The 11,832-nt window shown below is 49.4% G+C and overlaps 1 protein-coding gene across 1 annotated transcript; it reads right to left on the bottom strand.

Moving 5' to 3' along the window:
* Positions 1 to 1,390: 1,390 nt before the first annotated feature.
* LOC310755060 (uncharacterized protein) lies at positions 1,391 to 9,376 on the bottom strand. Its single transcript, XM_083631739.1, has 4 exons — positions 8,816 to 9,376; positions 5,838 to 5,906; positions 5,625 to 5,696; positions 1,391 to 3,130 (listed from the first exon to the last, which is right to left on the bottom strand). The coding sequence occupies exons 1-4, from the start codon at positions 9,303 to 9,305 to the stop codon at positions 2,610 to 2,612; spliced, it is 1,152 nt and encodes a 383-aa protein (XP_083487865.1). The 5' UTR covers positions 9,306 to 9,376; the 3' UTR covers positions 1,391 to 2,609.
* Between the last annotated feature and the right edge of the window lie 2,456 nt (positions 9,377 to 11,832).

Below are 11,832 nucleotides of genomic sequence, written 5' to 3'. Positions count from 1 at the left end.
TCCCCCCCCCGGTCCCAAGTCTTCCAACATTCAGCTTTGTTCGATACCCATGAGTCTCAGCCTGTAAAATTATCTCAAAAAATGAGCTTGCAATAAAAATGTAAGTAGAAAGAATCGCCTTTTATAACACAGCTTATAGCCTCTGTCACCTCTGCAAGCTAGGGATTATTATTATTATTTATTTGGTTAATAATAATAATAATAATAATAATAATAATAATAATAATTTATTTGTACCCCGCCCATCTGGCTGGGTTTCCCCAGCCACTCTGGGCTGCTTCCAACAAAGATTAAAAATTACATTTAATGGTTTTTCAAGTTAAAATTTTACTGTCACATATTGTACAACATAAAAACAAGATTCCAAGGAATCTCTTGGGACTTCCCTCCTCCGCTTTGTGGGTCCTATTGTTAATCATTTCCTCCTGCATCTTTTATAATAATCCAAATCTTTTACATCTCCATTGTGTCTAAAATTCATCATTAAGCTACAAGTGATGTTCCAACCCTACAAATGATTTTAACTGTTTACAGTGGTTTTTAAGATAAGTCATAAATTTTCCCCTTTCCTTATTAAAATTTTTGGTCTTCCCGATTTCTGATTCTTCCTGTCATTCTGGCCATTTTGGCATAATCCGTCAACTTGATCTGCCATTCTTCTCTGGTAGGGAGTTCGTCTTCTTTCCATCTCTGGGCTAATAACATCCGGGCAGACTATTTATGTATGCAAGCTAGGGATTATTTGTGCAGGGATTGTGGGCCTTGCGTTTTGTTTTGGATTTATTTATTATTTTATTTAATGAAACGTACAGAATGCTCGATTATCGTGAAAACCTCAAAACGGTTTACAAAACAAAAATAGAATTATTAATCAAAAAACTGTCTAAAGCCATCAAAAATTACTAAAGTAATAATTAAAGTAAAACATCGGGGGTGGCGGGAGCATCCATAAACTGCATGATCACTGAGCTGTTTGTGGGAAGTTACTGTTTGTGTGTGGAGAAGCTAGCCTTCCGTACAAAGGTGAAATTTACACTTATTGTGCCTCACGCTGTTGCTTTTTTTCTTGCCCACCACTTGCATATTCCCCCCCACCCCAAAAAAAAGATGTCCAGGAGATTACGTGGCTGAGAAAAGTTCCTCACTCTAGTACAGAGGATAATTTTGGAGCAGCCTCACTGTTGACACCATTTTTATTTGTTTTTGTAACTCTATATGTTACTGCAACCCATTCTGGGACCTTACGGTAAAGGGCAGATAAGAAATCTTAATACCCATTATCTCTTCTGTCAATCATAATCAAGGAACTTGGAGGCGCAACTATCGTGCCACGAAGGGAAAATGCTGAGGTAAAAAATTATACCTACTGTGAATATAAGACGCAGGACGGTTCGGACGAAAAGAGTAATTTCTTTTATTGAACCATTTCTTTTATTAAAAAATCTTCTTTAAAACAACTGGGGGCGGCGATGGAAAGGTGCTTCTTATTTATAAATCAGGGAACCTATGCTTTTGTTGCACAAAACACAGAATATAAATGGGTTCAGGTGTGCGCTAAAATTAGAGTTGTTAGAAAAATGCATAATATATATATAGAGAGAGACAGAGATCTATTTTTTCCAAAAAGAAATCCTTCACTCTGGCTTATTTCATTTGAATGCAGCTGCAGTCATTAGGCTATTAAAAACCCCAGTAAAGAACATGCACTTGGAACAGGGGCAGAAAACAGTTACTGTCCGCAGGGCCGTATTCAGCCTGGGCTAGGCATCCGGGGGCCACAGAAAAACGTCACATGCGGCCGCCTGCCCCCCTTCTCAAACGCACTCTCTCTCACACCACACAAAGCCCCTCGCCCCCCTCAGGCAACCTGTGCCAATCGGGCTGAGGAGGAAGGTTATATCTCTCCGCACTTCGGTCGAATTCATTTTGGTTTCGGTGCTGGAAAGCAATATTAGGCTGCCGAACGGAGGCTCGGCCAACTCCCATGTGAGACGCTGAGGACATTTTGCCAAAGCTCTCTTCCCCAAAACGTCTAACGCGACTGGATACCTCGGGCAAACCGCAAGCGGGGAGCAGCACAGCTTGCTGGTTTGTGCCAGAGGTGAGGGGCCACCGTCTGATCCTCGGTCCCATTAACCCGCTCCCCAGTGGCTCCATGCACAGCGAATCCATTGCTGCAGGTTGGTTGCAACTGGGAGATTTGGAAGGGGGGTTTTTTAACGTCCCACCCCTACTCCGCAACCCACACCCTGACAAAAACGCTCAGGCTGGAGGAACGGGGGAAGACTCTTCGTTTCTGCAATGAGTTCAAGCCTCATTGCTCTGCGGCCGAGTGAAGACTAGATCCTGAAAACTGCAGCTCAAGAGATCGCCACCCACAAGCAGTCCAGCTTAGGGGGACAGATCTCATTTCCCTGTGTTTCTGTATCAATGGGGTGCATATGCGTGAGAGGTGACGTCGGCCTACTGTTATTATTTTTCTGCATCGGCTCTGCCCCCTTTTGCACCGGCTCCCCCCACCTCTGGCATGCAGGCCCCGGGGGCTGGGGAAGGTTAAGCCACAAGGAAGGCTCGAAAAGGGTCGTCCACACCTGGCCTTTTAGGCACAGCTACCCTTGGCAGTCTGGAATGTACACCGATTCCTTGGTGGGGCTCGATGTTTCCGGAGATGCCCTCTCCAGCGAGCCGGAGAAATGGGTACTCTGAGAAGGGGTGCTTTCTCCGTTGCAAAGCACCGGCGACCCGCAGCCTGAGGGCGAGTTCAGAGAGGAAAAGCTGTCTGCAAACCCGGCGGCCGGGCTTTGGTCAGGCCTGAGCAGGGCCTCTCCGATTTTATTCAGGCCGGAGACGAGGCTCTGCAAGATGGTGCCGAGATTGTCAATGGAGTTCAGAAAGGCTTTCCTCTCCTCCTTGATCTGCGCGTCCTCCTCTTTCATGAGCTGCACGTACTCCGAGAAAACCTTGCTGTCTTTCTCCATGGCGGACAGGAGCCGGGCGTTCTCCATGGAGGAGTGCTTCATCAGCCGCTCGATCATGTCGCTCTCGCCTTTTCGCTTCTTCTTGGTCCGCAGGATCGCCATGCAAGTGTCGGGGGACAGGGCAGGAGCCGGGCGGTTCGGGGCGGCAGCGTCTGGAAGGGCAACAAAGAGGAGAGCCTTAAGGGGACGCAGAGACTCGCCTATATGAGAAAAGGTGGTAACAGTCGGGGGCTTTTAAAGGCCAGGAGACAGGGTACAGGTGTGTAAAAATTATACGAGGCACGGAGAAAGAAAGCTCCTCCTCTCGTCGTACCAGAATTTGGGCGCATCTATTGAAGGTTCAGGACAGACATAAGTACTTCTTAGTAAAATGTTAGAAATTGTTCCTGCAAGAGGCAACTTGGGTGTAAGTTAGTCACGTCCATTAATTCCAACGGATCTGAAACCTTGTCGTTTGCTAGGCTGCTGAGAGCTGCTCGGGGACCCCTTATTTTCCTCCCAGACCTACAGTTCGCAAAGTGGCTTAACTATCAATCCCTCTCAACCTTTTAATGTGTAGATCCAAATCAAATACTGTATTTTTCTGTGTATAAGAAAACCCCTATTTTTTTAAACCCAAAATTAAGAAACTAAGTTGTTTAGCTTTTGGGGCGGGGGGTCACATCCGCCAATGCAGTTACATAAGAGTATATATTTAAAGAATACAAATAAATGGGTAAGTTAAGTGAATTTAGATATGCAGAAGATAATAAAAATAAATTTAAGGAACCACAGAAAGAGGGAGGAGGGAGTCAAGTTTTAAAATGTTAAAATGATTGTAAAACCAGTTAAATGTATATATCTGAAAAGTGTAAATAATTTTAAAAACACAAAAACTATCTATCCCTCTCCATAGGAAACACCGGGAATGGTTGCTCTGTGAAGGGGATAGGGGCCTATCCGAAGAACTCTCAGCACCCCTAGCAGCAGTTCCCAGAATGCCTTGGGGGTAGCCATGGTTGTTTGAAGTGGCATAATACTGCTTTAAATGCGCAGATAGGGCCTTAGACTCACAATACGGAAGGCCCAGCTCCAAGTGGGATATGAGCTGTGTGTGAGAGAGACAGCCCCAAAAACCTCGGTGATCAGGCAGAGAAATAAGACCTCAGGCCCTCCCTAAGGCACATGTAAATATTTATAAACTGCACGTTCAAAACCACGCACACGCCTCTATTTAAAACAAATTGGTGCACAACAAAAAAACCATAATAATTGGTTGGTTTGGGGTGTGAGAAAGTTCCAAACAAAACTGCTGTCTAAAAGACATCTAAAAGCAGGAGTAGTTCCTGCTGAACTATTGGCAAGGAGTTCCATAGGCAAGCGCCTTCCACACCAGAGGCTCGGTCAGCTGAAACTCAGGCATGTGGGGGGCGTCAAAAGTGCTCCATCAGAAGATCTTGGCTGCCCTGGTTGTATCCTGGATCAAAGTTGTTAAGAGCCTTGCAAACTAATACAAGATCCTTGAGCCCGATAGCACAAAGCAGCAAGCACAAGCTTTTGAAACACCCAAGTTAGGTACTTGTTGTACAGCGAAACTTCGGTTCCCCAACGCCTCCGTTATCATACTTTTCGGCTTCCGAACGCCCAAAACCCGGAAGTAAATGCTCCAGTTGTCAAACGATTTTTGGAAGCCGAACATGCTTTGCAGCTTCCATTTTGAGTTTCCCTATTGTATTGAGGCTTCTGTTTTCAGTTTTTGGTTGTCGAACGTTTCAGAAATTGAACGGTGTTCCAGAACGGATTATGTTCAACAACCAAGGTTTGACTGTAGCTTGTTCCCACCTACAGTCCAGCTGCAGCATTCTGCACCAAGGATTATTGTTGTTTGGTTGTTTAGTCGTGTGCGACTCTTCGTGACCCCCTGGACCAGAGCACGCCAGGCACTCCTGTCTTCCACTGCCTCCCGCAGTTTGGTCAAACTCATACTGGTAGCTTCGAGAACACTGTCCAACCATCTCGTCCTCTGTCGTCCCCTTCTCCTTGTGCCCTCCATCTTTCCCAACATCAGGGTCTTTTCCAGGGAGTCTTCTCTTTCATGAGGTGGCCAAAGTACTGGAGCCTCAGCTTCAGGATCAGTCCTTCCAGTGAGCACTCAGGGCTGATTTCCTTAAGAATGGATAGGTTGGATCTTCTTGCAGTCCGTGGGACTCTCAAGAGTCTCCTCCAGCACCAGAATTAAAAAGCATCAATTCTTCGGCGATCAGCCTTCTTTATGGTCCAGCTCTCACTTTCATACATCACTACTGGGAAAACCATAGCTTTAACTATACGGACCTTTGTTGGCAAGGTGATGTCTCTGCTTTTTAAGACGCTGTCTAGGTTTCTCATTGCTTTTCTCCTAAGAAGGTCCCCTTCATGGATCACTGTCTTGCCGTGGCGAAGGGGCTTGAATAACTCAGAGAAGCTATGAACTATGCCGTGCAGGGCCACCCAAGATGGACAGGTCATAGTGGAGAGTTTTGACCAAACGTGATCCACCTGGAGCAGGAACTGGCAAGCCACTCCAGTATCCCTGCCAAGAAAACTCCATGGACAAAGACAACAGGCACCAAGTATAGTCCCACAATAATCGAGTGTAGAAGATACCAATGATCTTAAAACCCATACCTTGTTCCTTCTCCACCTCTGTGTCTGCCTGGTCGGCTTCCATTTCCACCCCTATTCCGCTGGAGGCTGCATCTATTAAACGGGAAAGGCAGTCTGTTTGGGGGCGGATGGGTGGGGAATGAATTAACTGACGGACACTCTCTCAACCACATCCAAGTGGATGCAGCCCAAGCAGCTACTCGCTGGACATTTATTGACGCCAACAGCACTCACCGGAGCGATCTCCAACGATGCACGTCTCAATGCTTTCTTCTATGGCCTTTTCTTCGCTGTGACCATCTCCTAGGGAGAAATAATAATTTTTCAGAAAAGAAAATTGGGTAAAATTAAGCTAAAGCATATAGAAACAGGGTTGGGGAAGTGTAGCTCTCAAGATATTGCAGCTCCCATTATCTGCAACCGCTGGCCATGCTTTGCACAGAATCACAGAGCTGCAAGGGACCCCGAGGGTCATCTAGTCCAACCCCCTGCAATGCAGGAATCTTTTTGCCCGACGTGGGGCTCAAACCCAAGACCCTGAGATTAAGAGTCTGATGCTCTGCCAGCTGAGCTATCCTTGGCTGGGGCTGTTGGGAGCTGAATAAATAAACACTCTTCTCTAAATGTGAGGCATGATTCACTCAGACCATGTGAGAAGTTTTATTCTGAAGAGCATACTGACAGGAGCAAGCCAGCAGTAAACCACGCCGAGCAAGTGCAGTTAACTCTTTATTAGTAAAAAAACAGGATCAGCACAGGAGTGTCAGGCCTAAGAAGAAGAGAAGAGTTTGGATTTGATATCCCGCTTTATCACTACCCTAAGGAGTCTCAAAGCGGCTCACATTCTCCTTTCCCTTCCTCCCCCACAACAAACACTCTGTGAGGTGAGTGGGGCTGAGAGACTTCAAATAAGCGTGACTAGCCCAAGGTCACCCAGCAGCTGCATGCGGAGGAGCGGAGACGCGAACCCAGTTCACCAGATTACGAGTCTACCGCTCCTAACCACTACACCACACTGGCTCTTGAGCAAAGCAACTCATCTCTGGCAAGTCTGGCCCCCATGAGGCAGTTGCAGAGACTGAAGGCCTCCCTAGAGATGGGAAGGCCTGGAAAAAACTGGGGGGAAACCAGGTTTTTTTCCGGGCCTTCTCATCTCTAGGCCTCCCCACAGCTGCCTAAGTCCCCTCCTCTCCAGGGCCTTTTCCAAATCTGAGACTGGGCCTGCATGAAGCCAACCTTCTCCGCCCTTTTCATGCCTCTCCTGGTTCTGGGAGATCAGGCGGAGGGGACTTTGTCACAGCACAATGGGGAGACACCTGTGCCTCTTCCCCAGCCTGACTTCTCTGCCTCTTGGTATCCCTCTTCTCTTGCTTCAGCTTCTGCCTCTGATTCTGGACTTCTCTCTGCCACAGACTCTCCCCACTCACTAAGCCCTGTTACCTCTTCGGCTTCTGACACCACCTCCTCCCAGTCTTCTCCCTCTGACCCCTCAATGTCATCCCACCACCACTCCCTGGACTCTGAGCCTTCTTCCCCTGGGGGTTCCCCAGCTGGTTCCTTCCACCATTCCTCAGCATCCATCCAGTCCGTGACATATACAGTGGTACCTCAGGTTAAGTACTTAACTCGTTCTGCAGGTCCGTTCTTAACCTGAAACTGTTCTTAACCTAGAGCACCACTTTAGCTAATGGGACCTCCTGCTGCCGCCGGGCCGCCGGAGCACAATTTCTGTTCTCATCCTGAAGCAAAGTTCTTAACCTGAGGTAATATTTCTGGGTTAGCAGAGTCTGTAACCTGAAGCGTATGTAACCCGAGGTACCACTCTACAGAGCAATGAATAGCCCTCGGAGGAGAAAGCCGCGGGCCTCTATGCGAGTTACTGTTCTGTCCCCCCTGGCGAGGGATGGTGGGAGTTGTAGCCCAACAATATCTGGGTGGACTGCAGGTTCCGCATCCCCATTCAACCCAATTTGGACAACGCGAGGGATTGATTCCAGGCCGCCTGCATACAAACCAGGGGACCCCGAGAACGTGCCATGGGATTCTTGCACAACTGTTCTGACCCATACAAATCAGGCAAACTGTTACGATGCAAAGCGGATGCCTGCGGGGAAGCTGTGTTCCTGCAGCTGCCATTAAGTGGCGGACTTTGGCCTCTCAAATTTTAGCGTCACCCTGGCACCTCCTCCGCCACTGGCGCTCCATTCTTGTTTGGACACCCCCTGCAGGGCAACAGCACCGCCGGCCCCACCCTAAAACCGCCTCTGTTCCCATCAGCCCAACCAGCACGGCCAATGGCCAGAGACGATGGGAGCCCACCAATATTTGGAAGGCGACCAGTTCCGCCACCGCAACACGCAAAGTTCTCACCCCGCTGCAGAAAGGAGGACCTCTGCTGACTCCCAAGAAGAATGGCGGAGGGCTATAGCTCAGAGGGAGAGCATCTGCTTTGCATGCAGAAGGTCCCAAGTTCAAATCCCACTGGCCTCTGCAGGTAGGGCTGGGAATCGTCCCCTGCCTGAACCCCTGGAGAGCTGCTGCCAGCCAGTGTGGATAATACACAGACCGCTGGATCTGTACAGTGGTACCTCAGGTTACAGACGCTTCAGGTTACATACGCTTCAGGTTACAGACTCCGCTAACCCAGAAATAGTACCTCGGGTTAAAAACTTTGCTTCAGGATGAGAACAGAAATCGTGCGGTGGCAGCGAGAGGCCCCATTAGCTAAAGTGGTACCTCAGGTTAAGAACAGTTTCAGGTTAAGAATGGACCTCCAGAACGAAATACCGTATTTTTCGCTCCATAAGACGCCCCTGACCATAAGACGCACCTAGTTTTTAGAGGGGAAATGCAAGGGAAAAAAATTATTTTAAAGGGAGCGTTGAGCAGAGCCTGTATGCATCCCAGGCTCTGCTCAGCGCTCCCTTTAAAAATATTTTTTTCTTGCATTCCCCCTCTAAAAGCCAGTCAGTCCCTTCTTCTCCCTCCTCAGGCAAAAGCCCCCAAGAGGCGCACGGAGTGTGTGTGCGGCTCTTGGGGGCTTTTCCCACCTGCATTCGCTCCATAAGTCGCACACACATTTCCCCTTAATTTTAGGAGGGAAAAAGTGCGTCTTATGGAGCGAAAAATACGGTAAGCTCTTAACCCAAGGTACCCCTGTATAAGGCAGCTCCCCACATTCCTTTGTCCCTAATAAGACGAATTCTGCCCACCAGGTACAAGAACTTGCTTCACCATGTACTCCTCTGCACTTCCTGCTTGCGCATCCTGGGCACAAAGTTCCACAGTGCGCTCGGGAGCGGCAGCCTCCTTGGTGAGCGGCGCCGAGGCTCTTGTCTTTTTTTTAATGTTCCTGGGGATCCGCTTGGGCCGGACGGCCGCGTCCCCATTGTGGAGGATGCTGTGCAGCTTTGCGTAGTAGGGGCAGGTGGCCATGTGCTTCCCCGTCCTGGAGTTGTGGTTCACGACCCTCTGGTACTCCAGCCTCATGCACTTGGTCTTGGAGCGGCACTCCACGGCGTTGCGCCGGTGGCCGCGGCAGGCCATCTTGCGGGCGATGATCTCGAAGGCCTCGATGTTGCGGTGACTGGCACGCAGCTGCTCCTGGATCTTCGGCTCCCCCCAAATGTCCAAGAGGTCCAAGATTTCCTGGTGCCTCCAGGAGACGCCTCGCCCTTTCCGGCCGCTGCTCGAGAGGGACATGCCTTCGGGGAAACCGGGGTCAGAGGCGCGGCTCAGCAGGTGCGCTTGGGTTACAAGGAAAGGAGGGAGAAGACAGACAAAATATATTACAATTACAGTGGTGCCTTGCAAGACGAAATTAATTCGTTCCGCAAGTTTTTTCTTCTTGCGAGTTTTTTGTCTTGCGAAGCACGGTTTCCCATAGGAATGCACTGAAAATCAATTAATGCGTTCCTATGGAGACCGCCTTCAGACCAGGTCCGGGGACAGTCTGTCCTCGGACCTCTTCTGAAGGCTGGCGGGGGGAGAAGGACTTTTCTCCCCACCGCCAGCCTTCAGAACAGCCTTCTGAAGGCTGGCGGTGGGAAGAAAAGCCCTTCTCCCGCCGCCAGCCTTCAGAAGAGTTCCCCCAGGGCTGCCTAGGCTGCGGATAGCAGCCTGCTGCCCCGCGCGAGGGGCACTCTGCTTCAGAGCGCCCCTCGCGCGGGGCAGACATTCGCAGCTTGGGGAGCCCTGCAGGACTTCCCCGCAGGGCTCTCCAAGCTGCAGATAGCAGCCTGCTGCCCCACACGAGGGGCGCTCTTAAGCAGAGCGCCCCTGGCGCGGGGCAGCAGGCTGCTATCCGCAGCCTAGGCAGCCCTGGGGGAACTCTTCTGAAGGCTGGCGGCGGGAGAAGGGCTTTTTTCCCCACCGCCGGCCTTCAGAACGCGCCTTCTCCTCTGTTCCCGGACCTGTCCTGAAGGCTTGCGGTGGGAGGAGGGCTTTCCTCCCCACCACCAACATTCAGAATGCTGTTCTGAATGTTGGCGGTGGGGAGGAAAAACCCTCCTCCCACCGCAAGCCCCGGGAACAGAGGAGAAGCGCTGCGGGCCTTCTCCTCTGTTCCCGGACCTCCCACCGCAAGCCTTTAGGACAGGTCCGGGAACAGAGGAAAAGGCGCGCTGCGCTTCCCCGCTGTCCCCGGAGATTTCCCTGTGGGCTTTCGTCTTGCGAAGCAAGCCCATAGGGAAATTCGTCTTGTGAAGCCGCTAAAAAATCGGAAAACCCTTTCGTCTTGCGGGTTTTTCATTTAGCGAGGCATTCATCTTGCGGGGCACCACTGTACCGTATTTTTCGCTCTATAGAACGCACCCAAGCATAGGACGCACCTAGTTTTTAGAGGAGGAAAACAAGAAAAATAATATTCTGAATCAAATGTTGTATAAGCTACTGTATTTAATAAGCAACCAGTATCTCAGAATCATATTACAGCCGTGTAAAGTGAACAGCAGTCAACAGTGGCATTAAGAACCATCATCACTGTCATTAACAAATGAAGAGAGACTTTATGGTTTGAGTACTCTTCTAGTCTTCTGTGAACCCCAAGAACTCATCACTGCTAGAGTCAGAATTTATGAAGCTCAGTTGCTCACAATCACTGACATCACTTTCTTCGCTATCTTCATGTAAAATACTTTCCTTCTCCCCACTTTTCTCTCCCCCTCCCCAAGCAGCACAGTCCCCTTTTCCAGCCTCCTCCTCTCCATCCCTTTCACCCAAACTCCTCAGGTGACGCCTGCAATTTCTCCCCTTCGCTGCTCCCTCTCCTTTGCCCTCTCCCATGACTCTCCACTCACGGAAACCTACGGTACCTCCTCTCCCTTCACCCAGCTTCTTGGTCCCCCTCCTCTCCGTCCTCTTCCTCCCCTCTCTCAGCGAACAGCCTGCCCACTGCTTCAAGCCTTGAGGGAAAAGGGCAGGCTGCTGGCAGAACAGCACCCCCCAGCCCATTCAGCAGCCCAGGAGCGCGGGGCTTGGGCGCACAGCCTTCCCGCTGCTCCAAAGCTTCCCGGGGCTGCAGGGGGAAGCCGAGGCTGCCGGCAGAGGAGCGCGGCTCCCCCCACCCCACCACCAAAGAGCAGCCCAAGAGCGTGCCGTACTCCGGCAATTTGTCTCCAGGGACCACACATTCGCTCCATAGGACGCACAGACATTCCCCCTTACTTTTTAAGAGGAAAAAAGTGTGTCCTATGGAGCGAAAAATACGGTACTTGCAAATTCAAATGTATCCCTATCGTGTTTCATGACTTCCTCGATATTGTATGTGGGCTGGAACCGGTCTGGGACCCAAATAGTAAAATTCACCTCATAGACATAATATATTTCACGGGCAGAAGAATTACCACACGCAAGAAGAACAAAGAGAGAGTTTGAATGCTTCACCTGTAGGACTGTAAATCATTTAATGCGAGTGGAAGTCGTTAAAATTGCAGTTGCGGTACAAGGGTGTGTTATTCTGACGAGTGTTAAGAAAATTTGTAAGATTTTGGAACGCGGAAATAAAGTAAATCATTGAACCATCAATTCTAGCCTGCGGGGGCCCGCCTAAATTGTATAATTTGGCTTTTGAACGATTTGCATTATTAATGGTATTATAATTTGGCATTGTTATAATGAGGCTTTTACTCAATTATTGTAACTGAAATCTAATAAAAATCTAATAAAAATTATTAAAAAACCAAGGAAGGAAGGAAGGGAAATTGGGTTACGCAAATCCGCAGTGCGATCG

This window comes from Podarcis filfolensis (assembly GCF_964270895.1).
Source record: "Podarcis filfolensis genome assembly, contig: HAP1_SCAFFOLD_122, whole genome shotgun sequence".
In the NCBI taxonomy this organism is placed as follows: domain Eukaryota; kingdom Metazoa; phylum Chordata; class Lepidosauria; order Squamata; family Lacertidae; genus Podarcis; species Podarcis filfolensis.
The sequence above is the reverse complement of the archived record's forward strand: the minus strand, read 5'-3'. Positions and strand labels throughout refer to the sequence as shown.

What these genes read in the sequence shown, in the direction of transcription:
- LOC310755060 (XM_083631739.1), bottom strand. Translation starts at nt 9,305, where the DNA reads ATGTCCCTCTCGAGCAGCGGCCGGAAAGGGCGAGGCGTCTCCTGGAGG. An exon ending in GAAGCAAGTTCTTGTACCTG is followed by an intron (nt 5,907 to 8,815) that starts GTGGGCAGAATT and finishes ATTTCTCCCTAG; the next exon opens with GAGATGGTCACAGCGAAGAA. An exon ending in CATCGTTGGAGATCGCTCCG is followed by an intron (nt 5,697 to 5,837) that starts GTGAGTGCTGTT and finishes CCCGTTTAATAG; the next exon opens with ATGCAGCCTCCAGCGGAATA.